General features: G+C 40.1%; 1 protein-coding gene across 1 annotated transcript; it reads right to left on the bottom strand.

The window, feature by feature from the left end:
* Positions 1-11083: 11083 nt before the first annotated feature.
* Positions 11084-17128, bottom strand: SLITRK1 (SLIT and NTRK like family member 1). Its single transcript, XM_052705913.1, has one exon. It carries the CDS (start codon positions 16479-16481, stop codon positions 14403-14405), a length of 2079 nt encoding a protein of 692 aa, XP_052561873.1. The 5' UTR covers positions 16482-17128; the 3' UTR covers positions 11084-14402.
* Between the last annotated feature and the right edge of the window lie 2091 nt (positions 17129-19219).

Raw genomic sequence — 19219 nt, 5'->3', positions numbered from 1 at the left:
ACAATGATTATTAGATTTAAAATTATTACTTGTGGTTCCGAAACTGAGTAATTTAGATTTATTCTTTCTCACTTTGATTTTGTTCTCTGTAATCTTTTAAATCAGAGTGAGAATAACAAGCCACATAGTTAATTACTATAAATCCAAAAAATAATTCTATTGACTTTAAGTTGAAAATGAATTTACACTTTGGTTCTGAACCATGCAAAGGAACTTCCTAATTAGTTTTGACTCCTCAACAATTCATGTTCTAATCTGTCAAGATCTCCAGTAAACCTTCTCACAGATTCAAAATTATTTTCAGAAGGAAAGCAAATATTTTTCCTTGGAATTATATGTGGTAGTAACTTTGTAAAATAAATGCAATATTAATGAATTAAAAGAAGAAAACATTTATTTGTAATTGACATGGTATTCCTGCAAATAGGAGTTATTCCTGAGATAGGAAACTATTACACATATTTTCATACTATCATTTACATTCTTAATGTCTACAAGAGATTAAGAGCCAAAACTTCCATATTTTAGCAACATAACCCCAAAAAAACAAGGCATAATATTGGGACCAAATATGTCAGTGTTCAATAGGAACCTGTGTTTACAGAATCAGACTCACAGATGGGATGCAAGGTGCCTCTGGGTCCTGGGAGCTCAGTGTGGGGCCAGTGTTTTCTCGATGTGCTGACAGTTGGGCAAGGATACGAGGCAGAGACAAGACGTTAAATCCTCTGTTCTGCAAGATCAATGAAACTATGCCATTTTACAGCAAAGGAGTATGAAAAACTAAAAGTGTGGAATTAATTTGAGGAAATGCAGCTGTCTATATTTACAGATATATTTAGACAAGGTGCCCTAGATTCTTGCTAGAGTCAATGGCAAGAACTAAAACTTTTAAAACACGTTTATTTCTTTCTAAATACGGACAGGGTTTATTTTAAGATTAAGATTTCCAAAAATAGTTGTCCCAAGGTGAATAAAGTGTGTAAGTTTCAGATACATTCAATTAAGAACATGATCTTTGCCAACATGTAAATGACCATTGGAGATGCCTTGGAGTATCTCATACATCCAGGACACTAATGGGGCTCAAAACTTACTAAAGATTTTCAGCCTTCTAGAGTGTCAAATAGAGGTCAGATGCAATATGTCTGGAAACAAAAATTATGTTTTAAAAATGAATTTCTTGTTAAATGTGTATTTAAATTGAGTTGCACCTTTTCCTGTTCTCCACTGAGTGTAATAATTAGCCCTTCACTGACTTTGATTAGAGTTTAAAGAACCAATTCACATCCATATGCCAATATTTAGTCACATAATTTGGTGTCTTAGTCTGCAGTTGAACTGTTCTTAGCATTCCAAAATGCTGTGTTGAAACTTCAAAGTTCACATAAAGATCTCTACTGGTTATGTAGAAAGCCAAAGGTGCCTAGCTTGGTAAGAAGAAAATGTGAAAAAGCAGCAGAATGACTCTCCTAAAACTCAGCTTCAGAACTTAATGACAAACAAAAAACCTTAATAGACACATCTACCAATCTGATGTCACAGATATAATCTATGGTCTAAGAAAATCTTGCCACAACTGATTTCTGAAAATTGATTTCTGAAAATTTAGATTTTTTGTCAAAATCTGTGTATCACAGAAAAGAGAAAACAAAACAAAACAAAACAAAACAAACAAACAAAAAAAACCCAACAACATATATATGGTCAATCTGACTTGTTAGATTGTGTCAGTTGTGGTTATATTGATGTCTGTGCACTATAGATTCTACCTAAAATAGATTCATTCTACAAATTTAGAGACCAAAGAAGTTCATGGTTGATAATTTTCAGTTACTACTAACTGTTCAGCCAAGTTTTCTGAGAAGGAAGGAGATAGGGCATAGCTATTTCAACTTTCATCTTTCATGGATTCATGTATTTTGTTTATTTGGACTTAATTTAGTAAAGTAAGGAAGATTTCCCCCTATTAATCTAGGGCAATATTACATAAATTATTACATTATTATTATTATTTATTACATAAATTATTTGTTAATTATTCTCCTGGAGACAAAAATAAGACATTCCTGCAGAAGTAACAATAAAATAAAAGTCTTTTAAAAAAGCCTCATTTTATCTTTCTTGCTGTCATTTTCTTTTATAAGCAAATATATATCTGTATCTTCAGGCTGCAATAAAGATCACCAAAGACCATCAATAACATGACTCTGCAATATTTCATTTTGCTCATAATAAAATGTGATTTGGCAAGGAAAAAAAAAAAAAAAGGATTTTTGAAGAACAATCCTTGGCTACCTTATTTTATGCATATTTTCTTATTTTTAATTAAAAGTTCCATCCTGAGTATATTATTCATTAGTGTGTGATTCATCATGCTTAACTTTAGTAATATAAAAATTAAATAGCTTAGCTGTGATTTAGCTTACTCAACTTTAGGAGCTGCAGTTTGGTTACAGACTGAGATGTTTAAATTCTTGTGCTCACAGTACAGCTGTTACAATTCAGCCAGGGAACTCTTAAGTTGCCTTAGTATAATCATCTACAGCATTTAATGTGTTATAAAGTATCTTGCCTGGAATCCAGTTGTCATTTCAGAAAAGAAAATATTTTAAGCCTGTACAGATATCTAAGGTATCCTAGGATTCCTTAAAGACTATAAATTATCTAAACATGCACAATTCAAATTATTTAAGATCTAAAATCTAGTTCCAAGTATAAAACAACTGTACATTATAACGCTGGGCATAGTTACAGCAACTTAAATTAATCCTGCTAAACTATTCTAGTAATTTTAATATAAAATGATAGGCAACATGACAAACTAAATTAATTCCTGTTGTTTTGTCTTTGTTTTTTAAGATTTTAATTAAACAAACATTTTGTCAGTATATTCTCATCCTCTTAGCAGTCAGTGAATGTCAGGAAAAGCCAAAATTAGGGGCAGCGGAGGCAGTTCAAGACATCCCACAGTATATATGAGAAGGAAATATGTACTCAAATCCCAGCAAGCCTAAAGTAAAAATGAAGAAAACAAACAAATCCCATAAAAACAAGCAAAAAACCTTCCCAGCTTTTAAGAACATTAGTGAATATCTGGGCCAAATTCTGAACCCACATAGATGCACCAGGTGCATACATCTTAGAGGATGTGGTAAGATTGTCTGGGCAAACTCAGCACACACAAATCCATTGGCCCTGAAGGGATGCACTCATGAGTGCTGAGGAAGCAGCAGAAGTGTTTGTTGAAAAATCCTCTGTCATCTATGAAAGTTCATGGAGAGTTTCCTGAAGCCTGGAGGACAGAGTCACTTCAGACTTCAAAAAAGGCAAGGAAGACCCCAGGAACTACAGGTCAGTCTGTCTTACCTCTGTCACTGGGAAATTGATGCAACAACTTATCTTGGATGTCATCTCCAAGAAAGTGGAAGAAGAGGATATGAGGAGCAGTCAGCATGGATTCACCCAGGGGAAATTGTGCTTGACCAATCTGGTAGCCTTCCAGGCTGTCATGAATAGCTGGGTAGATGAGGGGAAAAGAGTGAATGTTGTGTACTCAGACTTCACCTACACTTTTGACACTGTCAAGCAACCTCCTAGGTAAGCTTAGGAAGTGAGAGGTAGAGAACTGGACTGTGATGTAGATTGAGAACTGGCTGAGCAGCAGAGCTCAGAAGGTTATGATCAGTGATGCAAAGTCTTGTTGGTGCTCCTAAGAGGTTGGTATTGGGTCCAATCTTTTTCAATAACTTCGTCAACGACCTTGGTGAAGGGATTTATCATACAAATCTGCTGATACAAAGCTGGGAGGAGTGGCTGACATAACAGAAAAATATGCTTTCTTTCACCAAGACCTGGAGAGGCTGTAGAGTCTGGTGGAGAGGAAGCTAATGAGGTCCTACAAGGGAAAGTGTAGCATTCTACACCTGGGGATGAATAAATGCACATGTCAGCACAGGTTAAGAGCAGATCTGCTGGAAAGGAGCTCTGCAAAGAATGATCTAGGTGTCGTGGTTAAAAACAGGTTGACCATGAGCTAGCAGTGTGCCCTTGTGATCAGAAAGTCCAGAATGTTTTCCTGGAATGCAATAAAAATAGACAGCAGGTCATGGGATGTCCTCCTGCCCCCCTGCTCTGCCCTGGTGAAGCCACATCTGGAGTACTGTGCCCAGTACTCTGGGTTCCCTCATCAAAAGAAGAGACAGAGCTACAGGAGAAAATCCAGCAGAGGGCTACAGAGATTATTAGGGGCCTGGACCATCTCCCTTATATGGAAAGGCTGAGAGATTTGTGACTGTTCAGCCTGGACTGAGGGATCATCTTATCAATGCATTTAAAAAAATTACAGGACAGGGGTCAAGAGAATGGGACCAGGATCTTTTTGTTGCTGCACAGCAAAAGGAAAAGAGGCAACATGCAAAACTGCAATACGGGAAGTTCCACCTGAACATGAGAAAGAAATTCTTTGCTTTGTAGGTGACAGAAGACTGTAACAGGCTGTCCAGAGAGACTGTGGAGTCTCCTCTGGTGATATTCAACACCTGTCAGGATGTTCTCTCATGTAACCCCCTTGTGGAAACCTACCTTAGCAGAGGAGGTGGACTAGACGATCTCTAGAAGTCCTTTCAAACTCTCAAATTCTGTGAGACTGTGAAAATCGTAGGCTCAAAGTCCAAATACAAACTGGCTTGTGTCCAGATTGCTGAAGGCTAGTTTGGTCTGCAGTAATTTTGCCTTGGACAGTACCAGTGAAGAACTCCAAAAAAGAACAGAAATAATCCATTATGGATTATCTGTTATGGATTGTATCTCCAGTGCTTGTGTTCACTTAAGTAGTTGTCCATCAATTTAGCAAGCTGGAGTATCTCATTAAAACCAAAGAGGAATGGGATAGTCAGTCCAACACAAAATAGTTTACATGACAATTTTATTTTCTAAGTTTTCTTTCCTCCATTACTGTTTGACAATTTGGACCTGCATGGAAAATTGAGACTGATTCCTTGTCAAACAAGGCAGAGCAGAGATTTGCAACTGGTATTATTCTCTCTGTAGGAAAAAATGATTTAAAATTTTTTTGTAAACTCCAACATTTCAAAGAAAATCTGCTAATCTAGTGAGAACTTTATGTACATATTCGTAGATGTCATTTAGTCAAGAAAATGTATGTTTTGATTAAACATACACGTTGATAATTTCCATTTCCTTCTGCATCATGCTGGGCATGATCGAAGCTCCATTAATATCAGTACTATTGGCACTTTGAGAATAATTATCTTAAATTTTCCAATCTCTGCTAAATGCTTTTACTTTTACATTTACAAATGCTTGTTGTTTTATAATCAGAAATGTAATGCTTTCAAATAGCATCTGTCAAATTGCAGCGTCACCTGACCATTGTTGATGATGTAACACTAGTATCCAAAACTTATCCTTTAAGGTGTGAATCCTATTTTGATATTTTTTTTCCCTATTTATTTCATTCTCAATTTTCATTTGTATAACATAATGGACATCCCTGTATTTATTATTGAGATTGGAAATATACTTTCAAAAATGGGTCTTATTCAATATATATGCCTGTAATTGATATAATATATTTGGACATGACACTTATTTATAAATATGCAGTAAAAACCACTTTCTACACAGCTTAATTTTAATATTGCCTTGTTATGAGACTCAAACCAACAGTCTAATCATTATCCTAAATATAATTTATTTAGTTCCTGAGGATTATTTTCTTATACTATAATTTTAATTAGTTAAGATTGTTTTTGATTAATAACAGCATACTCATAGACAGACCTTCCAAAAACGTGTCTCTTGTTCCCCAGAGCATTTTTAGTCAATGCCAGCAACTCCTTTCAATCTGCTGTTCTTCCTGAGTAATTTCAGAAAATCTACAGATCTATCACCTATTTTGTGAATTTTTCTTGTTCTTTCTTATTTTTGCAATCTTTTCTCTGTGAATCATATTCTTACTTTGTTACTGACACATTGAAGTGTGTATATATTAATTACAGTATGAAATGTCAAAAGCAAAAAAAAAAGAAAAAAGAAAAAGAAAAGGGAAAATACATTTAAATGCTGTTATTTTTCTTTTTCTAATAGGATATATGCATCTAAAGTTACTTAAAAAAAAAAAAAAAAAAAAAAAAAAGAGGAGGACCTTTTAACCAGAACGATATCTTTATTATTTTTACTCTTATTAATATTAATATTCACTAGCATTCAAGGTGCCATAAGGAAGAGCTCAATTTCTGATAGGGATCTAAGATTAAGAAATAGTCAAAATGAACTCCCCCCCAAAATTAGAAAATTCTCCGTATTTCAGTTGTCTAGAGGTGTCCCCCAGCCAAGCATTATGGATGCCATTGCCAGCACTAGCCCACACTTCCCATGCTTATCTACAAGGATGCTGCAGGAGGTAAAATCAAAAAATCTTTTTACTTGCATTTATTTTTCAACTACCATAATCTTTCCTACCTTAACAGAGAATTGGTGAAATATTTTATTTTGAGTAGATAATAGCAATAAAGACACAAAAACACATGATAAAACAATGTTTATAACCACTGTAACTAGTTTTGAAACATTCAGTTCCCAAGATATAATTGCGGAGGGGGAGGGGGAGGAAGAAAAAGAAAAAGAAAAAACAAACAAAAAAAAAAACCCACCTGTTTCATGGTTTCATTCTCATCATTTCTACCCAATCTGTTTCACCCCTTTTCCCTGAAAGTTCCTATTATTTGCAGAGTACCTGTTACACAATACTGACTGGGTACTGGGGAACTTACAATATGACTAATGGACTCTGGGGTCTACCCACATCTTCTAGATCCTGCCCTTAAATCTTTCCTAGCATCTGTATTCTTTTTAAGATATCTCATGTGAATAGGTTGTTACAGTGTGTCCGTAATTAAATTATATTTTTCTCATTACAAACCTCCTGTGAAAAACCACTTGCAGTTTAGCACTTTCTTTTCAGAATTTGTTTCTGAAACACTTACTGCTATATTTTCTCATCCATTGCAAGCATTTATCTCTTGCTATAATCTTCTTAATGACTTCAGTAATGACTATAACCCTGGAGTATTGTATTCCTTATTTATATTTCAAGCTTGACCCAAGAACCAGTTATTTACTATTACAGGAACAGTAATAACTCTCAGGTTTTTTTGCTGTTCCTGTTTTTGTTTTATATTTGTTTCCTGAGCCTTCTATTACTTCATGATGTTTCTATTGCAGTTATTATGTAATACAACAATTTCTGAAGGCACCAGGAGAAATAGGAGTCTGTCTCATCCAAAAGCAACCATTAGAATACAGTATCCAAGACAAAGAGCTAGTAATTTTAAAAGTCAAAAATAAAATCAAAGATTATCATAGAATCACAGAATATAGAATGACTTGGGTTGGATTTGACTTCAAGGATCACCAAGCTCCTATCTCCCTGCAGCAGGCAGGGCCACCAACCTCCACATTTAATACTAGACCAGGCTGCCCAGCACCCCGTCCAATCTGGCCTTGAACAACCTCCAGGGATGAGGCATCCACAATGTCTCTGGGCAGCCTGTTCCAGCACCTCACCATTCTCTTGGTAAAGAACTTCCCCCTGACATCCAACCTAAATCTTTCCTCGCTAAACTTAAAACCATTCCTTCTTGTCCTGCTATTATCTACCCTTTCAAAGAGTTGACTCCCTTCCTGTCTATAGACTCCCCTTAGGTACTGAAAGGCTGCAATTAGGTTACCCTGCAGCCTTCTTTTCTCCAGGATGAATATGCACAGTTCCTTTTGCCTGTTCTCATAGGGGAGGTGCTGCAGTCCCCTGATCATTTTGTGGCTCTCCTCTGGACCCTCTCCAAAAGCTCTCTGTCTTTTTTGTACTGGGGGATTCAAACCTGGACACAGTACTCCAGATGGGCCCTCATGAGGGTAGAGTAGAAAGGGGCAATCATCTCCCTGTCCCTGCTGGCCACCCCTCTTCTGATGGAGCCCAGGAAACCATTCACTTTCCAAGCTGCAAGAGCACACTGCTGGCTCATGTTAAGTTTTTCATCTACCAGGAACCCCAGGTGTTTCTCTGCAAGGTTATTCTCATGGAAAATAAGAAAATAGATGTGGAGTACAATTGATCCAATTAATACTCTATAAATTTAAGTGATTACATGAAAAAAATAAACATATTAACCATCTCTGATATCATGAATTTTGTATTGATTTTGTGATATGTATTTAGTAATTTTGTATTTTATTTAATTCAAACATTCATTTAATCATCTACAGTGCAGATGAATATAACTGAATTACTGTTTTTAGAATGTAACTGCTTTGCCCATTCATAGGGCTTTTGATGATACTTTAAATTGTCTTTTGTGGTCAACAGTTGATTGTCTTCTACAAACCTTGAGTCTTTTCTTTCAGAAACATGCAGAAAGATCAACTACTGAAGTATTTCAAATGACTTATGTGAGCCAAACGAACCAGGTCATGAGCCTCTCAGTATACCTCCACAGCTCAGCTCAGCTCAGCTCATTTCTTCCCACGAGTGGCTACTCCTATTTTATATGCTCCAATATACCCCACCCAGGATTCAGTTGCCACTCCAGAAATATATGAATCAAAGGCCTTATGTAGTATCTACCAGCCTCATGCACATGTCTAAGGTACTCCATGACCTCTGAGGGAAGCTACTGATTTATACGTAGGCAACTCAGTGAAGCATATCAGACAAGGTGAGATAAATACCACCCACACTATAAGTCATAAAGCAATCTACAAAACAAATAACATTCCCTATTTTTTTTTCTACCAGACTATATTGCTTCTCAATTTCTTTGTAACTCATTTGCACTACCTTTCCCACAGTTTTGCATAGATTTCACTACGACTTCCCAGCCTTCCTTTACAATCTAAATTCTCATTCAAAGGAAAACGCAGATATTTTCCCATTCTTTTTATTTTTCCCCTAGTAATACCTTAACACATTTTGTTTGCTAAACTCTTCACTTCCAAGTGATTCAGGAATGAAACAATAATATAAACTAAGCATGACAACACATGCTTAGACATATCTGCTTTGAGACCTAAGCTTGAGCAGTGTGTTTGAACAGTCATGACTTCAACAAAATACATCAACAGCTAAGATTTTTATTTTTTTTAATGGTGACTCAGTTGGAAACTTTTGAGGAGAATCAATATTACTATATAATGGGAAAGGAGGAAGTTGGAGAAAAACTTCTGGCACCACCAATGTTTTTTGATTAAAATGGTATAACACTTTATCCCACTAATAATGCGAAAACAATGGCACTTAAAGCACTTGTTCTTTTAGAGGCAAATCACTATTTCTGAAATGAGTTATTTCTCTCTATTCTTCCATTTATTGTGAACTTACAGTCAACTTTCAAGTGGTCCATATAGGAAAATGCTGTTTCTTCAGGTGAATTTCTACTGACTTTGCTCCTCTGTCACAAAACTGAAGGATGTATTTAAGAAGTATAAACAGAAACTAATTCAGAAACTACTGAATAAATGAAACCACTCAGCAGATAATATATCAATTGACGCAATAATTAATCTTGGAGAAGTAATACTGATTAATTTCATTTATATTTCCCCAAACATGAGATAATATGACAACTTTTTCTGAAAGTATCAGACAATTATCTCAAATATCATATGTTACAAGTTTACGCATTAAACTACCACTGATAGACATAATCATAATAAATAGAATGTAATAAAACAGAGTACTTGCAGAATTTTTAGTCTACATTTTCTCTGACACTAATATTCCTATGTTTGGGAAAAAGTGAGGATAACAAAGAAGATTCCTGTAATTTTCATCAGTCATCTCCATACTGATAATACAGGTCAGAGTACTTTAAACATTATATAAATATCTAGGTAATTTAGGGCAATGGTAACTTACGAATACAAACCATTAATTCTTCACTTTCTGATTTGTTCCCAAATCCCAAGAAAAGAGGTATTCATATATTAACCAGCTCAAAAGTCCTACCCATTGCACTGAAATTATTGTGCCACAAATCACACAATCCTGTAAATCTGAACTACACAAACACATGAAATAAGTTGCAGTCAAATAAATTGTCTAAACTTTTCTAAAAAAAAAAAAAATAAAAAAAAAATTGCTGATGTTCCTAATCATCAAAGACTGCTCCCTCTGGCCGACAATTGAATAAAAATATAGTGGAAACTATTTTGACTGATTAAAATACAACAAACAACTACATTGAATTATTGCACAAAATCCTGCTTAGATTTTCTTTGCAACTGGCAAGACGCTGGAAAAAAACAAAAAAAAAACAAAAAAAAAAAAACAGGAAAAGAGTTTGCCTCTTTACTAAGAGCTAACTGTCACTGGGAAGAGGCTTTTATATTTGGGAGACCCAGAAAACATTCCATAGGTAATGGAGGCTAGAGACTGTGGTTTCTTGCTGTCCTAATGTTCCCCTAGTGACTTTTGCCACCAGCTTAAGAAATTGTGAAATGTTCACCTTTTGAATGTAATGACTTCTCTACCTGAATAAAAGCTACATAGAGCCTTTTCTTCTCTATCAAATAAAGTCTGATCCCTCAAAAAATACTTCTTCAGTTTGCATCATCCTAGTTTACAAGCATGTTAAACGTTCAGTGCAACTGCAATAAAGTTAAAAAATATCATGATAGAATCAATAATTGAAATAAAGTAAGGTATTATGTCTCCCTGTGCAAATTCATCAGCAGGCTTTTCTCAAAACAATATGTATTACCTATTGGTACTGATTTCAAATTTTATCAGTTTGTGTCTAAAATTCCATTTAGTCTTCTTGCAATGGCATGCAAGGGGCTACAGTGCATACAGGAATATATTTCTATGGCAACAGTTTAAAGTCTAGGCTATTCTTAGATTGTTTTCAGAAAAAAACAAGGTGTTCTGTTATGTTGTTTTTAATAACTAAATGAAATATTCTATTTGATTTTTTTTGTTTTGATTTTTGTTTGTTTTCACAAATGCCCTTTTATAAGCCAAAAATAAAATAAAATAAAATAAAATAAAAAATTCTCTTTACTGTTACAAAAGAAAGAAGAGGTAAGAAGTGACTTAATGTGGTATGTGTTATGGCTTAATTTATGATTCTTAAGTTTATTTTTCTGTTTAGTTGGGTGCTTTGTTTTGATAAAATGACCTTGAAATGTCAATCAGACAAATAAGATAAATATCATAATTCAAACCTGATCATGATACAGATTCAGAGATTTAGATGATCTATTTATCTTAAGGGCAAGTGTCTGAGAGATGGAAGAATGAATCATGTGAGTGTTAAAATCAGAGCATGTCACAGAAATAAAAGGGGTTATTTTGTTGTTTCTTCCAACCCTCAACCTAGAAGCATGCGTAAATGCATACCTTCAGTTCCCCAGCTGACTTGACATTTCTATGTACTTGTGCCAATGAAATAGTTCTTTAAAGAAAGTAGGAGACAAAAGTCACAAGTTCATGCTACATCCCAGTGATGGAAAAACCATAATCACATGTATTTAGTATTATAGTCTCTTCAGTGTGTGTATGACTTGCCTCAGCCAGTGATTTGGCATCTTTAATTTACTATCTCTTTTAACTTCCATAGGAATCAACCTAACATAACAATTTTTAGCATGAGGTGTATTCTGACTGCTCTGTTCTTCAATTTTCTCACTGCAGTGGCATGGGGAAGGCAAGCAAGACATAAATGGTAGTCTAGTGGTGTACTGACATATTCTTAAATATATTTGGGCTATGCTTAAGTTAAAGCAGATGGCCTCGTAATGATAGAAATACTGACTCTTGGGTGAACGCATTTTCCTTTTCTTCTCAAACATGTAGGAGGGAAGCACAATGGCAAACTAGTGACTCTACTGCCATCACTTTGTCTTACATAGAATGTCCTGGCAGAAAATCAGTGCAGAAAAGAAGCAGGGGGAAACAAAGAAGGGTCCTTGAAATCAGAATGGTTTATATAATTAAACAGGACAGTATGTTTCCAGAGCTGCATAATCAAACACTAAGGTATTTTCTAGCAGAATGCAGAATTTTCCATAATGATAAAGGATTCTGGAAGAATGATCTTCTCCCATTTAATACTTCATGAACACCTGGGATCAGGCTTTTGCCTCATTTTCAAGAGTGTATCAATTGCAATGTCTCTGTATGCATGTCTTTTTTCTTATTGCATATCCCAAAGGTGGGCATTTTCTATAAAGCAAACCGAATTAGTATTTGAAGTTTAGCAAGTCCCTTATGGTGTTTTACTCTTTAAAAGGATTCTCTGCCTGGAGAAAGCCAGAAGCAACGTGACTGAAATTCTCCATATCTCCACCGGGACTTGAGCTCTGAGTTAAAAATGATTTGCAAGGGCTTTCTCCTTTACAGATATTACTGGGTTTCGGGGCACTTTCCCATATCGGAATAGGATCAAGTGCAAGCTGCCTGAAGTCTAACTGCAGTCCTATGCTTTGTTTATTTCAGCATCTAATATTAAAGGTTCAGAAACCTAGAGCAGGGATGGGAAAGTCCTTTCGCTAATTAGCTTTCCCACCTCCAGCAGCAGCTGGAATCCAGCCGCCCACAGCAGCCTCACCTCGCTGGCAGTCCAGCAAGCTGTGTGAGGGCCTGAAGTGCTGACCAGTGAAATCCAGCTCTGGCTTAATGAGACCGAGGTAGGCAGAGTCAATTAAATCAAATTCCCACTAACATCCCTAATACATCTGCAGTGTGTGCAGCAGAGGCAGTGGCAGCAGCAGCAGCAGCAGCAGTGAGAGATTCACAGTATTAATAAAGGGATTCACTGCCGCATTACGAGAGAGAGAGGAAAGAGGGTTAGGGTGGGAGGGAGTAAGGGAGACAAGAAACCTGTGTGTGTTATTTACATTGGGGAAGACTGTTTGTGACGCTGCACGTGAATGAATGAGAAAGAGGAAGAGAGGGAGAGAGGAAAGCAGGGGGGCTGGATGTGGAGAGATGGAGGAAGAAACATATCACTGAAAGGAAGCTCTATCCCCTAAACCCAAATAACCCACTTGCAAGAACTGATGCTGGAAAAATGGTAAGGACCCAGAGTTGAAAACATTTTCACTTTAATACTGAAAAAATATGCCATTATAAAACCTCAAGTAGAATTAGTAAGTTTTACTTGCTTCCTCAGTTCTAATTTCCTCAAGTTATAGTAAGATTTACAACAGCACAGATTTTTCTACCATTAAACTCTGCAGCCTAAGTACTAGAGTGACATTAATTGGTCATGCTTAACTGCCTTGATTTTTTTTTTTTTTTAATGTTTACACTATTACCATAATAGAAATCAAGGGTACTAATTTTTACATTCAAATGGAAAGGCAGTACTGAATATGTATACTGAAAAGGAAGAGAGAGAAAACAAAGCCAAAGCTTCCCCTCCCTCCATACCCCTCCCTCTAAAAGAACTAAAGATCACCATTGAGAAAGAAAACATCTCCCAAGAAAAGCCATTCCCACATCAAGAAAAAAAAAAAAAAAAATCAAATGAGAATATTCATGCAACTATGTATTAAATAAAACCTTTACATGTTGTTTTTTTGTTTTTTTGTTTTTTTTTCCCCACAGTAAAAGTACGATCTCTACTGCCTATTGATCACACACACACAAAAAAAAAAAAAAAAAAAAAAAAAAAAAGGCGAAATGGCACTTTTATTATTATACTGTATTTCTTATATAGAAGGTTTGATACGAAGGGACTTATCAGGTAAGAGGGATGATGGTGTGAACTAGACGCTGCTTCCAGTTGCAGGCTGGAGCGTCCCTGGGGTGCGTTGTATCCATGCGAGCCATGCAGCAGTTGTTTTTTTTTAAATTTTCTTTTTTTTTTTTTTTTTTTCATTTGTCTGTTTCAGAGTCAGTCATTTATTTACATTACATTCATGCCTTCGTGCAACTTTCTACTCCTGTTTTGTCAGGAGGAGGCTGACAGCAGCCTTTCCTACGTCCCCCTCATCTTCCTGGCCTCTCAAGGGAGGGAGGGGTCCATCCAAAAGGGAAGAGGGCAAAAAAGCAAAACAACCCCCAACACAACAGAACAAAAGCCCAATAAAACCAAGAGCCATGGTTCGCCCTGCTGGAGCCAAAGGAAGCAGGTCCTTGCTCGTCCATTGCCATCCCGGCAGCGCTTGGTAGGGAGACGTGCCCCTCCGCCGGGCTCCCCCCACACGTACTGAGCAAGGCTCTTGCTCTGGGGGCCGCAGGGGAGTGCGCAAGTGTTTTTCATTTCTCACAAAAGGTAGCTGAGGTGCAGAGCCGTCCCTGCTGGCATTTGCCTCTCCATCACTGGGATAGCGCAGGGTCAGCCTGGGCAGCAGCCACCTCCGCCCCACCCACCTCCTCAGTCCGACAGGGAGTGGGAACCACAGTCATAAACCCTGTGGGCCCCATCGGTGCTGTAGGGCCCGTTGTGCCAGTAGGATGAGTCACAAACAGTCTGCAAGGAGTTGATCTCAGATGCAGATGAGTTGGCATCCCTCCTCTTGGACCGTTTTCTGTTCCTTAGGATGAATACCAGCATGCCAACCACTGTGAAAGCAGAGGTCACAAAAACCAGCAGCAGCCCTGGCACTAGCACCGAAATGGAGACCCGGCTGGTCTCCAAGTAGGAGTTGGAGTGAGTACCTGTCTCTGCAACCCCAGTGCTGTTTTTGTTGGTAGAACTTAAGGTGGGCAATATTTTTAGCTGAGGGCAAATCACGTCATTGGAGAGGGACTCAAAATCCTCCTTGAAGAAATCTTCTGGAGACTCGCACCTCAGGTCACTCATTATCACTTTGGGGCGCAGCATTTCCGCCCACTGTTTGAAAGGCACGATAGGGCAAGTACAGTCCCATGGGTTGCCGTGCAAGTCGATCTGGGTGATGGAGGTGAGCTGGTCCAGCACCCCTGCCACTGGGAGGTACATGAAATAATTGTTGTGTATGCTGAGTTTGGAAAGTGAGACCCCGGCGAACACATCAACTGGGAGAGACCTCAATAAGTTGTTGTTGAGGATGAGAACTCTGAGTTTGGGCATTGCATTGAAGGTGCCGGGCATGATCAGTTGGATCCCATTAAACTCCACATTCAGATACTCCAGGTTTTGCAGCCCAGTGAATTTCTCCCGAGAGAGGGTATCTAAGTAGTTGCTATCCATGTACAGCCATCGGAGATCAAAGAGGTTCTTGAAGGTGTTGTTCTCAACAGTGGCTATGTTGTTGTTTCCCAGATCAAGTAAATTAAGTTTTCGGTAATCCAGAAAGTGGGATTTCCTGATGGTGTGTATTTTGTTGTCTCTCAAAAACAGCTCCTGCACATTGGACGGCTTAGGCTTCAAATCCACCAGGCTGCTTACATTCCTGTCATTGCAATTAACCTTTAATCCTGATCCAGGGATCTGATCACAGCTGCAGATCTGAGGGCAGGACAAGATAGCTGGTTGCTTGCTCTTCACACTAACAGTTGACACAGCAGCAGTGGGTCTAGTTTTGATTTGCCAGTTGACAGGAATCTTTGTACCTCCGTTTGGACCAGATCCTGGTGTGGCAGGGTCTTCTTTGCCATGTATTTTAAAGGGGGTTGGAATGGGACCAGGATCACAGGTTTCTTCTTCAGCAGGGGGAGCAGCTAGACTAGAATCCACTCTGTTCTTTTTGCACAGCTCTTGCTCAGTGGTCTCATTTAAATCTTTGCCCTGCAACCTAGTGGGAGCTTCACAAATCACTCTGCCGATCAAAGCATTTTTGGGTATGTTTTCCAGCCATTCCTTCAATGACAGCAGATCGCAAGTACAGTCCCAGGGGTTATCCTCTAGCAGGATTTCAGCAATGCCTGGGATCTGCTCCAGAACCTCCTCATAAGGCAAGGTTTTAAGACGGTTTCCCCGGAGGTCGAGGTGGGTGATCGGCACATACTGAAACACGTTGGGGGGCAAGGTACTGATAAGATTGTCATTTAAAATCAGCACCTCTAGTTTGTTTAAGTCCCTAAATGCTCCTGGGTCAATATCCCGCAATAGATTAAAATCTGCCTGGAGGTATTCCAGATCGTCCAGCCCCAGGAAAGTCTGCTTCCTGAATGATTTGATCTTGTTGTTGTTTATGTGCAAGCGTTTCACCAGCTGCAGCCCCAGGAAAGCCCCAGGAACAATCTCATGCAAACCATTGTTTTCCATGTGCAAACTGACTGCATTGTAAAAGTTAGCAAACTCATTAGGGAAAAGTCGAGTCAGGGAATTTCCATGCAGGAATAAATGGTAAAACTGGGAAGTTGGGGCGGTGAAATGTTGCAGGCTGGTAAATCCCTTTTTCTCACAGTCTACGTGCAAATCCCCTTCTATCTCGTTGCAGGCACAGATCTTCTCTTTGCAAACGTCCCCTGTAACGTTTCCAGCAGCAAAACAAAGAGACGTCTCCAGCAACAGAATCCAAAGCAGCATTTTTAAACCGAGCAATTCATTCCCGATCTCATCACAAAGTAACAGCAACCATCCTTCTCACACGGAAAGCAATTCCAGTTCATTCAATACAAAATGTCCAAACCAACACCAAAGGGGGAAAAAATGTGGGGAGGGGAAGCAGGGAGGGTCGGTGGAGAGGGGGGGGAACTCTTTCTTTTCTCCTCTCTCCCCCCCCCCACATACATCTGCAGCAGCCCAGATTCCAGTCAATAATTATATCCACAAACTCTCCAGGCACGTACTGCAAGGCACGCAAAAAAAAAAAAAAAAAAAAAAAAAAAAAAAAAAAGTGGAAGGAAAAAAATTCCTTCTCCTCGATCCCTCTCCCTGACGCTTCCCGGGCAGCTAAGCGGAGGTCTGCGGGCCGGGCTGTCTCACCAGCACGGGAGCGGTGCTTGCCGCCAGCCGCCGCTGCATGGTCGAGAGGAGCAGGCGGAGCGCGCAGCGGTGCCCGCGGAGGCTGCTGCTGTGCGCGGCTCCGCGCCGGACTGACCTTGCCGCGGAGCCGCGCTCCTCGCCCGCCGCCCGCCGGGCGCTGTCCAGCGCCCCGGTGCTGAAAGCGCGCCCCAATCTAGGCGCTGGCCGCCGAGCCCCCGGCGTTCCGCGGCGCCTGCCCCCGCTGCGGAGCGCTGTTGCCCATGATGCCGCCCGCCCGCACGCCCGCCCGCCCGCACGCCCGCGCCTCGCCCCGCCGGCCGCGCTGCCTCCCCTCCTCGCTCGCTCCCTCGCTCGCTCGCTCTTCTTTCCTTTTTCTTCTGCTGCTGCCGAGTCGCACGCTCGCACACACTCACATGCACGCAGAGGGAGAGTTGCTAAGAGGCTCTGCTCGTTTCAGCCTGGTGCACTCTGAAAGATCTGACACCCTCTGCTGAGCTGCAGTGGCAAAAATCCATCTGCTGAGGGAATGCTGGAAAAAAAAAAAAAATCAATTCACGTACATGGCAAGCATTAAAATGTTGGCGTAAAAAAACTGCCGATCTATTTAGATGCTCTTTCTTAAACTGATTATTTAATTTATTTATTTCCTTTTAAGATGGGAAGTTTAGCGTCCCCCCACTCCAGACCAGTTCCCTGTTGCCCCCATCCACACGGACATACCTGCACAAGCAGGCGAGGTAGGTGTTTTTGCCTTATTGTATTTCCCAATGACTTGAGCAGAATTAGTGTCAGGGTGTCAAGCGAGTAGCAATTTGAGGTAATTATTCTGCACGCCATTTTTATCGTTGCTTTAAATGCATTTCTTCCTCCCCTGCAATCTACAGTATTTCATGCTGGGTTTAGTCTCTTGTTGGAGTTCTCTATATAATGAAGAAGCGTGGATTACTGCATTATATATACATACATATATATATATATAAAATTCAGATGATGAGAGAAGAAAAAAGGATAGGGAGGAGGGGATTGCTGCACTGTTAGCAATTCAGTGCACCTACGGAGTACAGCGTCTCCCTTAAGGAGAGGAGGAGAGGGGTGAAACTGACAGCTGTGCATTTTGACATTCTCATCTACACACAGATAAATCTAGGTAAGCACGTATGTGCATGCATGGCTATTTCCCTAGGGATGCTCTCAATACCCGCACCGTGGAAGCACAACGGCTGCTCCCCACCCCCACTGCCACCCCACCCCCCGCAGCCCTTCCCTCCCACCCTTCTGACAAAAGAGATTACACAGCGGAAAAATCGGTGCCTGGCCTTACAGACAGAAGCCAAGCACACAAAAGTTTCTGCATCATTTGGACGCGTTTCAGATGCCTGCGAGCGAAGGACCAGTTGCACCTCTGGTGGTGCGAGTGAAACGCGGAGCTCCCCCCATCCTTGGAAACCGCGTCGAGGCAGAGGAGGAGGAAGAGGAGGAGGAGGAGGAGGAGGCGGGAGCGGGTGGGGAGGCCCGGCCGATGCATCCCGCACTCCGTGGCCCCACTGCTCTCGGCCGGCGTGCCGGTGAACTTTGCGGCAGGCAGAAAGGGGGGAGAAGTCAGCGCGGGGGAGGGGGGGGAGAAGGAGGGTTATTTATAGGGGAATCCAGGTGCAGCCCGCACCCCTGGTCCCGGCGGCATGCTAATTTGGTCAAAGCTTTTTTTCCCCGTCTGCCTCTTCCAAGTGAATTAGACATCCTGCCGACGATGATCTTATCAAATTAATGTAATTAGACTGCAGACAAGTTACAACGCAGCTGTTTCAGGTCCCCAAGATGAAGGTTTGGCCTTTCTGGTGGATGCGGTAGGCGAGGATTGCAGAGGGTGGGAGGAAGCTAGGGGTAGGGGGTAGGGTAGGGAGTGGAACCGGGCAGGAGAGGGAAAACAGATTAAAAAAAAGAAGAGAGAGAGAGAGAGAGAGAAACAGAGAAATTCTGGTCCTGAAAACGTCCGCCCAAAAAATTACAAAGAAGTCTAGAAGAGATAAAATGCCGCCGAGAGAGAAAGCATGACAATAAATATATTAGTGGTTTCATTAGGAGAAAAAAGAGGGGAAGGAAACTTGGCGCCACGATGAGGCGCATTAATTCATTTCTCCTGTCACCGTCTCTGACTTTGCCTCTCAGTGCATGCCGGGACTGGGAGGACTCGGGGCTGCCTGCAAACCTTCCGTGCATCAAGAATCTCTGCGTCCAAGTGTAGGGGCAGCTGGAGGCAGGACAGCCCCCATTGAGTCCTTGGAAGGAGGTGGGAGAGTCAGGAAAAAGGAGCAGAGGTAGGAACAGGTTTGGAATAGGGG

The sequence above is a fragment of the Tympanuchus pallidicinctus genome, unplaced genomic scaffold (genome assembly GCF_026119805.1).
Source record: "Tympanuchus pallidicinctus isolate F22 unplaced genomic scaffold, pur_lepc_1.0 scaffold6, whole genome shotgun sequence".
Classification (NCBI taxonomy): Eukaryota; Metazoa; Chordata; class Aves; order Galliformes; family Phasianidae; genus Tympanuchus; species Tympanuchus pallidicinctus.
This window is presented reverse-complemented; position numbering and strand designations above follow the sequence as displayed.